The 18,030-nt window shown below is 48.8% G+C and overlaps 2 protein-coding genes across 4 annotated transcripts; one reads left to right on the plus strand and one right to left on the minus strand.

Moving 5' to 3' along the window:
• Positions 1-3,616: 3,616 nt before the first annotated feature.
• LOC1273144 (protein masquerade) lies at positions 3,617-13,602 on the minus strand. Of its 3 annotated transcripts, none has more exons than XM_312096.6 (7): positions 13,462-13,602; positions 7,353-7,554; positions 6,999-7,271; positions 6,406-6,923; positions 5,220-6,340; positions 4,953-5,151; positions 3,617-4,878 (listed from the first exon to the last, which is right to left on the minus strand). In XM_312096.6, the coding sequence occupies exons 2-7, from the start codon at positions 7,441-7,443 to the stop codon at positions 4,477-4,479; spliced, it is 2,604 nt and encodes an 867-aa protein (XP_312096.5). In that variant the 5' UTR covers positions 7,444-7,554; positions 13,462-13,602; the 3' UTR covers positions 3,617-4,476. The 3 variants fall into 3 exon arrangements, with proteins under 3 accessions (XP_312096.5, XP_061502162.1, XP_061502161.1); XM_061646178.1 differs by lacking the exon at positions 13,462-13,602 and adding an exon at positions 11,108-12,295; XM_061646177.1 differs by lacking the exon at positions 13,462-13,602 and adding an exon at positions 10,602-10,896.
• Positions 13,603-14,699: 1,097 nt separating this feature from the next.
• Positions 14,700-17,916, plus strand: LOC1273143 (ero1-like protein). The gene is made up of 5 exons (XM_312095.6): positions 14,700-15,462; positions 15,597-15,848; positions 16,162-16,433; positions 16,518-17,243; positions 17,305-17,916. Exons 1-5 carry the CDS (start codon positions 15,295-15,297, stop codon positions 17,354-17,356), a joined length of 1,470 nt encoding a protein of 489 aa, XP_312095.6. The 5' UTR covers positions 14,700-15,294; the 3' UTR covers positions 17,357-17,916.
• Positions 17,917-18,030: the final 114 nt, after the last annotated feature.

Raw genomic sequence — 18,030 nt, forward strand, 5'->3', positions numbered from 1 at the left:
TCCAAACAATGAAGGATAACATCTGCTAGTTTATAACTTCTTTAAGAATAACAATAATTGCTTTTTTGTTAAACTCTTCTTGTTTAAAATTTTATGCATGCATGACTATTTAGTTTAGGCAAGCTCTAATCATTCCAAGAATTGTGAAAAAATAGAAAAAAAGTAATCAAGCGAAAGTGAATTTAGTTTTGTGATATTACTGGTGGTGCTTTTGATTAAATTTAAGATATGACTGTCTCAATTCGTACGCCATGTTCACCTCTAAACACAAACACCAACTCCACCATTGGCCCATAACGTCCTGCCATTGCCCTTGTTGCGTCCGTTTGTCCACCGAATGTGCCGTGTGAAGTCCGATCAGTCTAACGCGAAGATCATTGCTCAATTTGCTCGTAAACGACTCGGTGCCTACCGGTCACTGCGCTGTACATCCACCGCAGTCTGATGTTTTGTGCCCGAACGGTCTCATAAATCTTTCCGATGACACAAGGCTTACAAGGCGCAAGGGCAAGGCGATGGTTAAAATTGTAAATTAAAATCGATCAATCGAATGCATCGAGTGAGGTGAACAAAACAAAAAAAACAGGACCCCTTTTAGCGAACGGCTCAGTATGGAGCAACAGTTTTGGACCAACAGAGGCGTACGCGCGGGCACACACACAAAAACCCCAGATAGAAAAGAAAAGCGGCGTTCATTGCTGATAAAATGCGCAGCGTCGAACATTTGCGCCAAGCCATGTGGACACAAGCACATGCACACACACAAAAAAAAAGAGCGACCGAACTGCTCACCAAAAGGGCCACGGAATCGTGGCTCGAACCAAAATCACATTCCTGCCGTGCGCATCGCCGGAGCATGCAATACCGGGCCGCAGACGCTGAAAAAACGGCTCTGCCCGGGTGAGCAAAAACAAATCACTCCGCAAGCTTCACGACCACGATCACGTGATTAAAATAATAAAACTTACCCGAAAATCACAGAAACGGCCCTACGGTCCGGTTTGTCCTGCGACATTCTCCATTCGGGCATTCCAGCGGGGTCGCCAGCAGTTGTCGAGCGGTTACAATGGGGGCGAAGGTGCCATGGAAAGCGAAGGTGTGTAAGGGTGTGAGGGATGCTACGTTGTACGTTTTACTTCTGTAGATTTTTTTTTTCTGTGCGTGTTTGTGGATTGACCACTAACGACACTGTCCCGCATTTGTGTGGTACAGTATTGATACCGATAGGATCGCGAATTGGTTCCCTGTGATCCTTATGATCTTGGGAGACGCGTCGAATGCGTCTTCTTGCGATGGTTGCGCTGGAAATGTGTCCAGTGTCGTGATCGGTAAGTACCATTTCGGTTTGATTTAGAGCTTTCACAACAGCAATGCGCTCGAAGAATGTTTAAGATTTAAAGGCGTGTTTTTTTTTCTTCTGGTCTTACGGAAGGTTTGATCGACCAAGTTATCACCTTGGGCCCGGGCTGGTCCTATCGATCGTACGTTGATTTTATGCAGAAAACGTGCCACGAACCTTTAAATGCATCCAGTAGGCTGTGTGGTGGGAAGTCCGATGGCGTTCGGTACAGCTTGTGGTTGAATCATAAGGCACAAAAACTGCACCAATCAAGTCGTTGGAATTTCGATCGCTCTCAGGAAATCGAATGTGTCAGTAGACAGTTGTGTGTGTGTGTTTTTTTTGTTGATAAAATACGATAGCACGTCAATGCTGAAGCTGGATCGAAAACGTTTGGATATGAAAAAAGGCAAATGAAATTTGTATTCATTTAGCTTAACGTTCCAAAATGTACTGTAATTTATGGACAAAGCGGTACACGAATTAGCGATATTTGTGGTACTATGCTTTATCCATTGCCGATCACGAAATAGATAACACATTCCATCGTTTGAAGCATTATTTCTAGCACAAAAAACAAATGCAAATGATAATTAGCATTGCAAAAGGTTCAACACATCACACCATTGCGCCCAATGTCGTACCCCTTTTCTAATGCCTTTTAATTAAACTTTTTGGTCGGGACCAATCATCAAAGGTTTCTAAGGCACAATCAATCCGAAACATTCCAGCGGAGCCTTGCAAGCACCATCTAACAAAATAACCATTCTGAAGAAGAAGCAAAAAAAAACTATTTTGCTGTACCAAAGTGTGTACAAAAACGGCCACAAAACAAAAATCGTATACTAAATACATTATGTATTATGGAACGGTACGCTACGGGGTAAAACATTGAAATATAAGAATGAGCGATAAAGTAAGTAACTAAGAAGAATAGAGAGAGAGAGAGAGAGAGAGAGAGAGAGAGAGAGAGAGAGATAGAGAGAGAGAGAGAAAGGGAGAGATAAATGTATCACAGAACGGAAAAAAAAGAAATCCCACACAAAAAAATAATTGTTGCAAAATCCAACCACTAGCACAAGGACTGGGCCGCCCGCGAAGGATCGCGAAAGTCTGCATTCCATTGGTCCGATACTGAGGCGTTGATAAATGCCTAAACACACAGCTCCAGCCACCAAGCGGAAGAAAGAAAGAAAGCTGGAACCCGAGCGATGGAACCAATTGGGGTATTCGAGCGGATCCTTGGCAGGCGCAGGCTTCCGGCCGCCGGGGTTCAGTGGAGAAAAATAATTAAAAATGACGAACGACTTAGTTGGCGGCTTTGAAAGTGATAGTGATTTTTTGTTTTGTTTTGTTCAACATCAGTTGCGTGCCTACGCATAGAAGCGTTTCGCGTTCTTTTTTTTGTTATGTCTTGCTACAGAGACATCCTGTTGTGGCGGGGGCACAACTGTCCGAAGGGGGAATATGATAAGAAATGTTTCCTTTGCGTCCTTTCTTGTTCTATGCTTTTTTTTTTTTTGCTGTTGTTGCTGCTTTCCATGATGTTTTATCTTTCATGGTAGGAGGCAACAGGGAGCGAGGGGACAATATTTGTAAAGTTTTTTGTGCTTTCTTTCTTCCAGCCTTTGCATGGAATGGCATCCCTTTTTGGGGCAGATTCTTGGTTTTGTTCGGTGCGCGTAGATCAAAACTCAAAACTTCCTTTCTCTTCCTCCTCCTCCTCCTCCTCCTCCTCCTCCTCCTCCTCCTCCTCCCATGGTGGTGGACTTTTCGGGTCGTTTGTTTTAGGTTCAAATAACGAACGGCTTCGATGAATTTCGGAAAATGGATTGGATGATTTAGACATTGCTAAGGTAGGTGATGCACATTTACCACACAGAGCGGCCGAATGGAGGTGCTAGAGAAGGGGTGGCGGAAGAAAAAGTGTCGGAAAAAGGGGTTGATTTTTTGCGGCCTTTTCAATCGGGGGCTTTTGTTTTTAGTGTGTAAGAAATAATTGGGAGGATTTGTTTGCAAGCGGTAAAGGAATTGAATGAGGGCTAATTTTATATCATTTCTTTCTAAATGTTTCTTTCTCCATAATGAGAAGAAACGTTTTGTAGGGGTTCTTTGTGTGTCTGTGTGTGTGTTCATGTTACATTACAATAGCAAAATATTAAAGATACATAGTTCTCAATTTTTAGGAAAAAAAATCACAATCATTCAGATTTCATTTCACAATCATTAAAATGCATCGTACCGGAACGGGCAAATCAACCAAAAAGACTCCCAATCTACATAACCAGTCATGATACTTTATTGTACACAGTGTATAACAATTTCATCAAATTGTCTCTATTCCCAATCACTACAATTATGCTTCCCATTGCTAACAATTGCAATGCGTTTTAAAGATTCAGTGCTTTGTTCTGAGGGGGGAGGGGGTTTGCAGATGTCGGGTGTCGCCTAATAGCGGTGTTCCTCTTACATTACTTCTTACATTAGCAGAACGAGTTTAGTAATGCATCTGTCGCGGTAAATGGGAAAATAAATAAATACTCACGCATACTTAAATATCGTTAATGAGATGGAAGTAATACCTAGCAGAAGTTCGATGTGCCTTAGGGTCTAGGCTTAGATTGTTACCATCGATTCAGCACGATGGCAGCAGTGGTGGATGTGGTGTGGTTCTAGTCGAGCCAAGAAAGCTGTATCCACTGTCTCGTTTTCCAATTGCTTACCACCAGGTTTTGGAAGGAGGTTTTGTTTTTCTTTTGTTTTGTTTTTACAATAAATATCCATTCCAAACATAATCATTCGAAACTTCCCAAACGGAATAAAGCCATCCGTTCCGTTACGCTCCCATCTCAAGCTCATCTATTACCACTATCGTTTTAACAAACTAGCATCGATTGTTCCTGTCTGTTTGTGTGTGTGTGTGTCTTTTTGAAGAGAGTAAATGAATCGAAATCAAACGTGTGCAAGCTCTCACAGCACACCTTAAACACTGAACTCTTCCTAAAACTACTGGGCACTGCACAAGGCACAGGGCGAAGGGACGAATCAAGGGGTTCATTGGAAGTTGTTGGAGAGAAAGTTTGGTATTCATCTACGTACTATTACTACTGCTAATGCTATTACTACTACTACTCCAGCTACTGGTTGTTAACGCTAATGATCTGGTTGATCCAGCCGATGAACGACGACACCTTCACGTACACACCGGGCACATCGACACGCCCGCAGCCGAAACCCCACGACACCAGGCCGGCCAGCTCGAAGAACCCATCGTCCTGGCACACGAGCGGACCGCCCCCGTCACCCTGGCACGCGTCGTTGCCTTCCTCGCCGCCCGCACAGAAGCTGGACGCCGGCAGGATGAAGATCTTCTCGGTGACGGCATTCACCTTGCGTATGCACTCGGCATCACTGACGATCGGGATTTCGGCCTCACGCACCCGCAGCGGTATCGGTCCGGCCTCACCCATATAGCCGTATCCCGTCACCGTGCAGCGCTTGCCAGCGGCATGGCTGACACCTCGTGCCGGTAGACACACCTGCAAATGGACAGATAGGAGGAGAGTTTGAATCACGATCTCTTGCCCTTTAGATCCCTCGATGATCCTCTTACCAAACACACGCCATCACGGAGCTCGGCCTGTCCGTGCAGCTTCAGCAGGGCGATATCGTTGTCAAGCGTTTGGCTGTTGTGATTGTGATGGATGTACGTGGTCGCTACCCGTAACGTCTGCGCGCCCGGACTGCCGTACTTTCGCGTCAGATCGTAATCGCCGACCCGTACGTAGATGGCATCACCCGATCGTACAATGCTGAAACGTCAAATAATATTGTGAATATTGCAGCAAAGCCCTTTCTTCTTCGTTACACAGCGACTTACTTCGTTACACAATGTGCCGCCGTCAGCACCCACTGCGTGCCGATGAGGGCCGCCCCGCACAGGTACTGGTTGAGCGAGTTGATCAGCGCCACCTGCCAGCACCATTCGCCATTTTCGCCATCCTCCCCACCGACCACGCGCCCCTTCCGATGGTGGCTCCAGTACTTGGCCAGCGTTGCGTTCTCCTTCACGCTCGGATGGTGCAGCAGATCCTCCGGCACGGTGTCGTTGTGGTCGTGGTAGATGATCGGTATCGGCACGATGCTGCTACCGAGCACCAGCCGCTCCGAGCTCTTGGACCGATACAGACTGTCCACGTCGATGTGGCGCGCGTGGCGGGCCGGCGAACTGTGCTCCCGTTCCAGCCGCAGCACCTCCTGGCTGAGGATGGATTTAGCCGCCCGGCTCGTTCCCTTCACGCCGCACACGTACTTGGAGTAGACCTGCGGACGGGCCGTAGTCGTCGGCGGCTCGTACACCGGGGACTGGGCGTACTGCGGCTGCTGGGTCGGTGGCACCTCGTAGATGTTGTTGCTGATCGGGCCCGGGTAGGGATTGGGCGCCGGCGGACCGTACACCTGCTGGTGCGGCCCGGCCAGCGGGGACTGCACCTGGGACGGTGGCATTGCTGCCGACGGTGGCATCGGGTACGGCATCGGGGGCTGCTGCTGCGGCTGCATCATCGGCGGTGGAGGCGGCAGGGCCTGCGGCGGATAGCCGCCGTTCGTGTCGTTGTACTTTGTCTTGCTTGCGGCGGCCTGCTGCACCTCCTGTATCTTGGACTTGGGCGCACAGCACTGCGTGCCGGACTTTTTGCACTTGAACAGATCGGTCATCTCGGCGTTGCGGAAGCAGGTGAAGCTGAGCAGACTGACGATGCACGAGCCGGGACACTCTTCGCGCGGATCCGGCACGGCCGTGGTCGGGGCGGGTGTGGTCGTGGTGGTGGTTGGCGGTGGACGCTTCTGCTGTGGCGGTCTCGGCGGAGGAGCGCGCGTATTGTCGCAGCATACCGAGCCGCGCTTGCAGTTGGCCGTGTTGGGGATGAGCACGGACGGGCGCTCGCAGAAGGCGGCCATAATGTTCAGCAGACAGAAGCCGGGACAGCGGGGCAGTGGCGGCTGAAAGGAAAAGGGCGTTTTAGGTTAGAGCATCGGTCAGCGTGTCGGGCAGTTGGTAAGCTTACCGGCGTTGCTGGTCGCCTCGTTGTCGTCACGATCTGCTGCTTGTTGTCTTCCGCCACGCCGGTAATGCAGCACGAGCCCTCGTTCGGACAGAACGCCTCGCTGTCCAGATCGTCACAGAACAGCGCAAACAGCCCATTGACACACTCGCCCTCGCATTCCTTAAACACCGGCCCCTGGCCATTGTTGACTGTGGTCGCGGGCGTCGTCTTCAGCTTGGACGGGGCTGGCTTGGTCGGTTTCGGCGTAGGCTTCTGGGTTGGGTTCGTTTTCGACTTGATCGGTTCCTCGGTGGTGTGGGGCCGCTCGGTCGTCTTGGCGTACGGTTTCGGCGTGGTCGTTCTGTTCTGCTTCGCATCGAAGTGTGCCGTCGGTATGTACAGCTCGTCCGGCGGGTTGTCCGGATAGATGTCGCGCGATACGCAACACTTGGAACCACTCTTGCAGAGACCGGCCGTCGTGAGGTACGCCTCACAGTACTCCGCGATACGATCCGCCACGCACACACCCGGACAGGACGCTAGCGAACATGAGAAAAGGAGGTGTAAATAGCTTGGGGAACGTTGGACGATGTCAGCGAAATTCAGTCACTTACAATTGTTTTTACTGTCCTTCTCCTTGATCTTGGCCTCGGTCGTCGGTTTCGGTGTCGTCGTTGTGGGACGCGCCGTTGTCGTGGTGGTTCTTGGCCGCGGCGTGGTAGTGATGTTTGCGGCCGCCGCACTACTTTCCACGCAACACTTCATGCTGGGCGAGGGGCACGGTATGTCATCCAGCACCTCGTAGCAGATCAGTGTGGCCAGCGTGTGAACGCACACGCCCGGACATCCTTTCGCGTCCTCTGTGCTTGTGATCGAATCCAGCAGACCTGTTGAAGCGGAACAGTTAAACGTGTATGAGTCATGAAGGCATTGAGCCGCGGGGGGGGACAAAACAGAAGCACCCCTACCTGACAGGAAACTTCCAGCAAGTGAGTCATCTTGCGATTTGGCCCCGCTCGCGAAGAGCAGCAGTAGTAAGGCTGCAGCTTTGAGGATCATCTTGTGTCTCTTGCACTGTTTAGTAGTCACATAAACACGTTTGTGCGTGTGTAAACGTTTCTAGCACACACCGAATATACCTGCGAATGGTTAGTCTTTCACTATGTGGCACTGGAAAAAAAAACAAATTACACAAATTCACAATATACGTAACATAAAATCACTGTTCTTAGAATATGAATTTGAAGCAAATTTAAATTTATTTTAATTGCTTCGAATAGTTTACTTCAACTCATTTTCATATCGTTGAAACAGTAAATGCACAACTTTTCCCACTTTTTCTCTAACCTACATTTGGTCTGGTTGATGATAAAATGATGATTATAAAATGATGATGACCAAAATGATTCAATTATCAAATCATCAGCCCTTTTGCCATCTGAGATGCTCCAAACTTTACAAAAAAAAAACAAACAAACAACAACAACCATCGAACATTAAAAAGAAAAGTATTCAAACAACAAACAATCGCTGGCCTCAAAACTTGCGCCGCCGGAAGTGAGCTATCACAGAAAGTTTTTCTACACTTTTCCTCCTCTTCTCCTTCTTCGTCTTCTTGGGCGCCGTCACCCTTCGGCCGTGGATTATTGATCGGGACGGTGCTGCGCACACGGTACCGCACCGTGTCGGAATGGTCAGCATTTAATACGCGCGCATACCCGTGCATACACAACATTCGAGTTTAGGTCGAGTGAAAATGTGTTCCAATTTACACCGCGCGCTCGCAAAAGGAGCGAAACTAACTGTGTTTTTTTTCCTCCGAAACTGTGAATCCGAAAACTGCTGCTGCGCGACCACTGACCAAATGCCGCACCCTCGAACCGGTGCCATATCCAGCTTGCAGATCTGATCGGCTTTGAAACGCAAGCGATTGACGGGTACAGCCGCATTTAAACCACCATTGCCCAGTGTCATCCCAGTGTTGGGAGATTGGAAGTCTACGACGACTGCAGGGAGAGCTTTTTACGACAGAGCTATTATGATCAGATTACATCAGACGTTGTGAAAGTTGGGATGAAGAAATTCCAATAGAATTTCTGCTCAACCATTGCGCCCCGCGCGTGGGGCGGTTTTGGTTGTGAGGTAAGTGTGGCGCGCGCTTTCTAAACTAAGAACAGCGCAATTTGTGCCAAACGCGCCAAAAACTTTCAGCTCAGATCGTAACCCAACTTTCCGAGCACGTGGTACACGCTTTCTAAAATCAGAATAACGCAAATCCGGAAACCCAGCGCGATACGAAGCGTTCATACATTCTTGAACGCTTACAGCAGCTTACGCGGCAGCCTACTTTGCCTACACGTGCGTTGCCCCTTGTGCGGGATAAGTAACGCTTCGGCGGTGAGTGAAACATATGCGACAGGGCGCCGTTGGGATGCTGTTTTCGTTTTTTGTTGAAGGCCACCGCGTTCGCCGATCATGCTGGCAAGCGGGTCAACAAATTTCACCATCGACCGAAGAATGTTTGCTAGTGAAAGCGCCGCCTCACGCCGCCGCCGCCGCCGACGACAACGATTCATCGGCCATTCTAGCACAACGTCCCCGGGCGCAGCGACCTACACACACACACCGGGCGCACCGTTTGACTGGTTTGTGTTTCTTCCCGCTGACACAGATTTAAGAAATCGTTCTTTCCCTTCACGCTTTCCTCTTTCCTGCTCGCACCGGCCGTGAGTCGGCTGTATTGTCAGCGGGCTGCTTGGACTGGTTTTCGGTGCGTGATGGAATGGAAGGGAGTACGCCCGTTGCCCACGTTGCAAGGTGCACGCAAAGCACCCGCTGCCATGGTCACGGTCGGCGAGAAGAGACACCGAACGGCGGAAACGGGGCTTAGGTGCAGGGCAGGGTGAAGGTTACGGACCGGGAGACCTCTCGGCACGGAAGCAAAGGGGTTTGGTCGCGAGCGGCTTTGCGCAGCCATCGGTGATACAATACCGCTGACCCATTTCCGGGGCGCGCATTCCCCCCATTGGGCCGCACAGCCCCGAAATGGCACAAATGGGAAGAAAAGAGAAAATATGTCACCAAGGGTTAGTTCCATAGCGATGCAGCGCACTTCGAAGCCGGCGGGAATCTGTTCTGCATTGGGGCTGCGTATAACACACACTCACACACACACATATATTGGTGTGTGGCTACATATGACTTTCCTTTCCATCGTGCTGGATGGAGCCGTTTTTCGCTTCGCTTTGTCTAATACGAAAATTTTCTCTCTATTGCGTTGTTTTGCCGTTCCCGCTCCCTTGCTCGTCTTTCGGCTCCATACCACGTTCATTTCTCTTTCAATCGGTAATGCACTTCCTGTTGGCCGGCGAACAGCGCGGTCCGCTGCTAGAGACGGCCAAAAAGCTCTGCCCTCGGGGTGAAAGCATCCGCGCGGAGCGATTCGTCGTCGTCGTTGTCGTCTTCGTCATCGACGGCGGTGAAAATGAGAGCGTCGGGCCGCGGGTGGGGCAGGAATTCGCTACTTGCGGGGATAATGAAAATTTGGATCGGTACGCCAAATGGTACGAACGGTCGAAGCGAACGTGAGTCGCACCCGGTCACCAACAACGGGGTCGAGGAGAAATCACGCGCACACGCGCGTGTCCAACTGATCTTGGGCTGACGATCGTTTCGGGTGGGTTTGGTGAAACCACACTATCAGATCAGGCCGATTAATTAGACGCTGTTTGGGTTGTCGGTTCTGAGGTTCCAGTCGCAAGATCTCCTTAGATTTGGCTGTCCCATGTCCCATAACTTCTGATGTCTCATTGAAGACATTAAAGACACTCTTACTCTATGATTACTCAGAAGAAGAAAGCAAACCATTCGTACAAGGTTGTGAAATACGTCCGGTTGGGCAATTCTTGCGGGAGTCTTGAGTCTTGAGTGCACAAAATCTTCAGCCATCTGTCAGCTGTTGTCCGTAACCGTTCTGTGTATGTGCTTAAGCTCTGTTTCACCTCCCAGCCGTAATGACTTAGTATAATCTGCAGTAATTCTCATTCTGCTCTTGACAGCTCGTTAACGATCGGCAGCATTAATTAGCGATCGACACCCCTTGAGGCCCTAGCCCAAGTACAACCAGTGGGGGATATTATCCTGCACACACAAACACACACACACACACACACTCTCTCTCTCTCTCTCTCTAACAGTCTAACTGTAACTTAACACACTTCAACTCAACGTTGTTGTTCTTTTTCACAGTTATCGCTTGCAGACGCATCCACCAACAAACTGGTTCTGGGCCGCTGACACTGAGCCAGCGCTCCGTGCAGCGATCCGGCCAGCGGAACACCCATGCGATCTTGTCTTTTCGATGACGCATTGGAAGGAATGCTGATCATTGCCCGGGCAACAATGATGGCATTTCGGAAATTGTATTTCAACCGGTAAGTTTAACCACGTCAACATTCGCTTTTCTCGCCAGGGAGAAAATCTTCAAGCGTTCGACACCCAAATGTACACCGATCACTTTGCACTTTTGCATTTATCTGCACAATTTGCACACCTTGCTTTGGCTTTGCACGGCAGACCGGTAGACCAGCTACCAAACAAAAGGGTTTGCCACCCTCCCACTCCCCCCCCCCCCCCCTTATGGCACCAGAAACGATCACAACAAACTATCACTTTTCAAACACACTGTTGTAACTGTGCACTGTCAAAACTTTTCGTGTCGTACCTTGATGGAAATGGAAATTCCGTGCAAAACCATAACATCAACTGCCAACTATGCGGTGAGACTAATCTGTGTGTTTTTTTTTTTTTTTTAGGGTCAGCCAAAGATGCGTCTGGCCGCTATTGAGAACTGAGAAGAAAAAAAACCACGATCCGTATGCGGCACCAGTCGAGGCGATAGTAAAGTTACTTAATATTGTGCTTGAAAACTGTACCCTCTAACAACTTTCATGATGCTCATGGCTCAACATAGTTTCTTTTGTCCGTTTTCTTTTCCATCTCTCTCTCTCTCTCTCTTTCTCTCACACTCTAGCGCGTGGTACGCATGATCTTGGGCTAGGCTGTCCGTTTCCTCTTCGCACCGCTTACTGTGTGTCTGTGTGTGCTTGTAAGTGTTTGTGGCTTGCTGCTTCCCATCGATCTTCGACTCTCTTTCACCCGTGGGTCTCGCGTCGTTCGCGCGTGCATTCCTTTCTCGATCCTCGCCCGGGGACGCGAGAGGGCAGCCCCCCCCCCTCCTGCGCGTTCCATTTCTTTCTCGTTTGGGTTTGGGGACCGGAGGGAGGTGGGAAGGTATATAGTACGGTTTGCTTTTCGGTTTGCTGGATATTCCGTTCTGCCGGTTTCTCCTTTCCATTGGGGCCGGTCGAATAACCAGGAGAGCTTCACACCGCGTACGCGGGAGCTTTCGAGAAGACCGCGCGGTACCGAACGAGCTGGCGCATCGATTCGAGCGATAGATCATTTCCATCATGTGTTTCCCCCTTTTGCTGTCGTCTCTTTATTTTGCGCTGCTTCGTGCGGCTTTGGTCTGTTTGTCTTAGGCGACAGTTTATTGCTGGTCAGTAATGCATGCCTATCCTGGATGAAATAACTGTGCAACCAAGTGATGGCACGAAACTGTATTTTTTGTTGTTGTTGTTGTTGTATTGCCAGGAAGGTGTGGCATGAGTGTAAAAGGAACAACACTTTCCATTTTATAAGATGTAATAAAGTAGGGTTGCAAACGTGTGCAGAGGGCAACATCCAGTAAGTTTCCCGGTAGGAAATTGTAGGCGATGGTTTGCCGGAGGGTAAGGCATGGACGGCAAATAAATGGATTTTCCGTTCTGAAGGTCCATGATGGAAAGTACGTCCAGGTATTTTTTTCCAATAAAAATGGACAAAAATACTTAGGTACAGGATACATGATGATGCCGAAAGCCTTTTTTGCATTCAAAAATCCCAACTTTTACAATTGCCGGTAAAAAAAAAACATTTATAAAAATGGCTTTACTTCTCCCGTCCAGTAGTGCCACGACACTCACTCGAGGGATCGTGCGAGGTACAACCGGTACGCTACTAGCACTAGTAACGCGAAGTAGTCCATCGCGCGATGTGGGTTTTCACTTCGGAACCGTTAGAATTACTTCACCCGCTCTTCGGTGTAATTTGCATTGGCCGCTTTGCACTACCGTTGGTGGTAAGCGAAACCAACCGCACACTCGCCGCGCCGCACCGTACGGGATTTAAAGTCGTGAGCACTTTATTTGCACAAACCCCCACCGCCCGTGAGCCGTCGAAAGAGCTCCATCAAAACCACCATTCGGTTTACCGTTCGCAGGGGTAGAATCGTCGGCTGATCAGTGAAATGGGGGAGTGATCGATCGATGTGCTGTGTCGACTGCGTGTTCCACTCACTGTTGCTTTGTTTGGTGCGGTATCCGATACTTTCACACGGATTCGATGCACGGCGGAGAAGCTCTCCAAAAGCTCCCCGGCAGCAGCGTAATGCACGCAGCACGTGTGCAAACCGCAACCCAAACAAGTCTTGTTTCACTCCCTCCTCCCCATATCTGTTAAGCGCCCCGGCGTCGATCGACTCGATCTAGCGGGAACCGGCCATAGCGGTATCGGAGCCGTCCCGGAACGTGCGCCGTGTACGGTGTGGGGGAGAGTCGGGGGAAGCGGAGCCGTTTTTATCACTGCGCTATTTAACCTAGTTTCTCGGGACTTCACTTAGCGTTACGGTGTCTATGCCCTAATGCGCGATCGCGCGCTGTAGACTGTCCTGATTTTCCTGTACGTGTGTTCATTTCTGTGCGAGACGTTCTGCGCCCGGGAACGCAGTGGCGTTGTTCGTAATCTTACATCCTCCAGGTACGGAGCATCAATGCCATGACATCGTCATCGTACACACGCACGCACGCACATACACACACACAAATGCACGCTTTCTCTCCTTCTCTTACACGTCGCGAAATCATATGATCGACACTGTTGCAAACCTCAACGATCAAGGCAGCACTTTTTTTTGTTGGTTCGCATTTCACATCACACCTTTCATCCCGACTTTCTCCGACCGATCTTTATCATTACCTTGTGTCGAGTGCCCGTTGCTTCGCGAATTTGTCTTTGTCAGATTGTGGTGTGTGCACTTTATGCGGCACGGCGCTGCAGCAACGGTGCTACACGTCTACACGATCGGAGTGCTGTGCTGAAACTGACCGCAATGGTCCGGGCATGGTAAGCTCGCGTCTGGGCGCTTTCCGGTTGCCAGCCGTAAGGGGAGCGAAAAGGCAACGCGCGTTGATGATCGTACTACATCAGTTGCTCACATCAGGTTGCTCGTACAGCCGAGCCGAGGGTGTTGATGTGAGGGGATGTGAAAATCTCACCTTACGCTCCCGGAGCATGGCTGCAGGTTACCGTTCGTTGGAGGCGAACGTGTTTCCCTTCATTCATGGAACGGTTCCGTCTGGGGACCGATGATCCGGTTGAATGAATCAGCGCACGCTGACCTGCATTCCGTGAGATTTGGGAAAGGCGTGCGCCACTTGTGCGGTGTGAATAATCGCAGCTTGTAATGATGTAATCGGAAAAAGGATGTGATCCGTTGTCTGAAATGGGTTGAAAACAATGTTTTTGCATACATTTTACGCCATATAAAACAGGTTGGATTTATGGACACATTTGGTATAAATAGATACGTAGAAGGTTTCTCTCACATTGTTTGTGGTGCCATTTTAAAACTGCAAATAAGATTGACTAAAATTAATAAATTACCACGCTGGCAGGTGTTGGTTCAAAATTAACGACGTTTGAAAACATTCAAATTAAATTCAAGTGCAATATTTCAAGCGGTTCATGAAACGGGAAGTAAACTGCTCGAACGCTGCTCGAATCCTTCCGGCATTCATTTCGGCGGCTGCATGTGAGCTGTATTCGTAAATTTTAGTATGATCATTTTGTTGATTATCTGCAAATTATTTTTATCTTTACTTGTGCTTGCAATGATTTAGATAAATCAGAAAATTTTAACTAAAAACATATGAACAAGAAATTAACTTAACGTCAATTTTGAAAATGGTTTGATTTTTTGAATATAACATCCGGTTCAATTCTTCAAGATTATTTTCCCCATTATTCTTTTAGCTTGCTTAGTAGCAGTAAGTATTTTATTGACAACATCGAGACATTTTTGATTTTTAATGATTCTTTTATTCACCAAAAGCCCAATCTACTCAAATTTGCGTTTTTACATGTCATCGCATGACCACCAGCACACACTGTGCAGGGCATGACAGTGATTTGTTTATCAGCTGTTTTCCCTGTGTGTGCGTGTGCGCGCGCGTGAAACGATAGGGGTAGTTGGCGAAAGGGGTGGCACGCACCACTTGACAATTGAACGTTGTGTTGACGTGTTGATTTGTGGGTGGATCGAAAGGGGTTAACTTTCCCAGTCGAAAAAGTGGAACGCCGTGAGCATTTGCACGTAGTTGGGCCAATTCCAAGGTGCGGAATGTGTCGTGCTCGGTCGTGCAATCGTACCGAATGTTACAACATCCGTGAAAACAAAAGCTTACTCTGCTTTCTTGACCTCACTTCACAGTCGTGGTTTGTTGGAGACAGTGCTAAAGGTGGTACGATATCGGCAAAACAATCGCACGTACGGTGAATCGTGTGCAGTTGTAGCGTAATCCGCCCCTTTTCCGGGTTTTATTTACTACTGCCAAAAGACAAAACAATCAACAACAGCGTTCCGGTGGTTTGTGTGAAGTAATTCGTACTGTTCATTCATTTGGTAAACAGCAACCCGCAGCTCTGCACCGGAATTGGTCCCACCACGCGGGGCACATAAAAAAGGGGGCGAAGGGCAAAACAAACAAACAAAACATCCAAACGTAACAAGTAGCCCCATTTTCAGTGTCAATGGCACCTTGGCGAAGGCTTTCCGTTGGCCGGATGACACGGTTACACTACTTCCAGTGGATTGTGGTGTGTTTCGGGGTGTTGCTGGGCCTGGCAAACCATTCGAGCGGATATTTCTATACGGATAGCAGTGCGGAGGTTAGCGATGAACGGTTTTGCTTCTGTCAGGTAAGCAACAGGGAAACCAGTTACATTTCCGCCTAATGATGTTCCATTAGTTGCAAATATGCAGCGGATCGGCGGAAAGGGAGAGATCATAATGGCATGAAGCTCAAGTGTCTGTTCTACTTAACTCATTCCAGCTTCAAGGAACGATCGATGACTGTAGCTGTAATATCGACACGGTGGATTACTACAACAATGTAAAAATCTATCCCCGTCTGCAGAGCTTGCTGGTGAAGGATTTCTTTCGCTACTACAAGGTGCACCTGAACAAAGAGTGCCCGTTCTGGGTCGACGACAGCAAGTGTGCGATGCGGTTCTGCCATGTGGAACACTGCGAGGAGAAAGATATCCCACCGGGGCTGAAGGGCGACGCGTCGTCTTATCATAAGGTGAGTGAGCGTGAGGTAATAATAACACGCTGTGCAATCAAAACATGCCAACCACGGGGACGAACGCACGTTGCTACTCGTGTATGCTACCGCTGGCACATGGTGCTGGTGGGGGTTTTTCCCCTGGGTTTGTATTAGCAGAAGCTGGCGGCACAAAAAAGCGTGTGCCTGGTGCACACGTCATCGTTTTTGTTTTGGACTTGTTCGTTTAATTATGCTGATTGAATTGACCGGACCTGTTACGATAGCAAGGGCAGATGTGATAGCAGTATCATTTTCGTATGTAACGGGTTTCTTTTCCATTTTATTTTAGTACATAAAAGAGGTGCAAACGTTAACGAACTGCAACGAAGACTTGGACGTGGAGCTGGGCTACCTTAACACCAGCATCAGCGACAAGGCACACAAAGAGTTCCAGCGATGGGCCGACTATGACGAAGCGCAAGATAATTTCTGCATTCTGGACGATCACGAGCCCGGCGCACAGTACGTCGATCTGCTGCTGAACCCGGAACGCTACACCGGCTACCGGGGCGAATCGGCGCGGCGCATCTGGAGCAGCATCTATTTGGAAAACTGTTTCCAGTAAGTGTGGCCGCATTGCTGCTCGTTTCATGGTCGAACAAACTGTTTATCGAATGCCTCTCACTTTGCAACCCCTTTTTGTAGAGCACACTCCGTGAAGAAGAAAAATGCTTACTCGGCCATGATTCCCTACCAGGACATGGCACGCAATGAGGTATGCCTGGAGCATCGGGTGTTTTACCGCATGATCTCCGGTCTGCACTCGAGCATCAACATTCATCTGTGTGCCAACTATCTGCTGTCGGAGAAGGGTTCGTTTGGGTTTGTCGCACCGACCGGCGTGTGGGGCCCGAATATGGAGGAGTTCGAGCGTCGCTTCAGCCCTCACATGACCGACAACGAAGGGTCCCACTGGCTGAGGAATCTGTACTTTGCCTACCTGGTGGAACTGCGCGCCCTAGCAAAGGCAGCTCCGTACTTACGAAACGAGGAATATTTCACCGGTCTCGAGAAGGACGACCGGGAGGTGAAAACGGCCGTCAAAGACCTGCTCACCGTGATCGAAGGCTTTCCGGCACATTTCAATGAGACGGCCATGTTTAGCGGTGGCACTTCGGCGATCAAGCTAAAGCACGAGTTTCGGGAAAAGTTTATGAACATCTCGAAGATAATGGACTGCGTCGGGTGCGATAAGTGCCGGCTGTGGGGAAAGCTGCAGGTGCAGGGAATGGGAACGGCGCTGAAAATTCTATTCTCCGGGAAGTTTGACGATAAAATCGATACTGGGTTGGGCACAAGGGTGAAGCAGCAGCCACCGTCGTTGAGGTTAAAGCGCGGTGAAATTGTGGCCCTGTTCAACGCCTTCGGAAGGTAAGCAGCGATAGTGTTGTGTGCTTGAGGCGCGCTTCATTGATATCATCTTTCATTGCAGGCTCTCGACAAGCATCCACGAATTGGAAGAGTTTCGGCAGCGAATGCGCTGACCGGACGTGCAGTGTCCGTCGCGTTTTATCTCCGCAAAAGACTAAAACCCCGTACCGGTGCAACAACCTTGTGATGAAACTTGACTTTAACTCCCGATCCCGATTCAGTGATTTCCGGTGGTTCGTTTACGATGTAAGGCTTGGAGGAATCGTACTTGTTAAAGATGGCAGCGTCAATCAATTGTTTACTGTTTTAAAGTGTGGCTATTTTTGTGTATGATAGAAAACAAACAACTTCCGATGTACTCAATAGCTAACGGAGAGTACTCGTGTGTGTGTGTCCCCGTGTTTGTACTGATCTTGAAGATCACAATGATATTTACCAAGTAGCAGTGTGCTGCCCTCCGCAATACATCGAACGAAATTGTACAGTTGTTCTAGAAGTATACCTGCACACGAGAAAAAAAAAGACACGGTCGACCCGTAACTTTCCTACTAACTTATACCACTAGTTGATGTGCCCCTTAGATGAATGTATGTAAATTATCGATATACAATCATATTTATCAGTTTTGTAAATAAATGAAAGGGATGCTAGCGTTTGGGGCTACTGAATGTAACATAACGCTCCTGTTCCTCATGAAAGAAACGGTATTGGATGTTTAGTTTGCATAGTGAAACAAACGCATCGTTCTTAAAGTGATAAGAGACGATTTGTCAGCGTGCAGTATGCT

This window comes from Anopheles gambiae, chromosome 2 (genome assembly GCF_943734735.2).
Source record: "Anopheles gambiae chromosome 2, idAnoGambNW_F1_1, whole genome shotgun sequence".
In the NCBI taxonomy this organism is placed as follows: Eukaryota; Metazoa; Arthropoda; class Insecta; order Diptera; family Culicidae; genus Anopheles; species Anopheles gambiae.

Bases quoted from the DNA above. Each gene is read 5' to 3' on its own strand.
- LOC1273143 (XM_312095.6), top strand. From the start codon at position 15,295: ATGGCACCTTGGCGAAGGCTTTCCGTTGGCCGGATGACACGGTTACAC. The intron at 15,849-16,161 runs GTGAGTGAGCGT...ATTTTATTTTAG, and splicing joins ACGCGTCGTCTTATCATAAG to TACATAAAAGAGGTGCAAAC. The intron at 17,244-17,304 runs GTAAGCAGCGAT...CTTTCATTGCAG, and splicing joins CTGTTCAACGCCTTCGGAAG to GCTCTCGACAAGCATCCACG.
- LOC1273144 (XM_312096.6), bottom strand. From the start codon at position 7,443: ATGATCCTCAAAGCTGCAGCCTTACTACTGCTGCTCTTCGCGAGCGGG. The intron at 6,341-6,405 runs GTAAGCTTACCA...TTTTCCTTTCAG, and splicing joins CGAGGCGACCAGCAACGCCG to CCGCCACTGCCCCGCTGTCC. The intron at 5,152-5,219 runs GTAAGTCGCTGT...TTGACGTTTCAG, and splicing joins GCGGCACATTGTGTAACGAA to CATTGTACGATCGGGTGATG.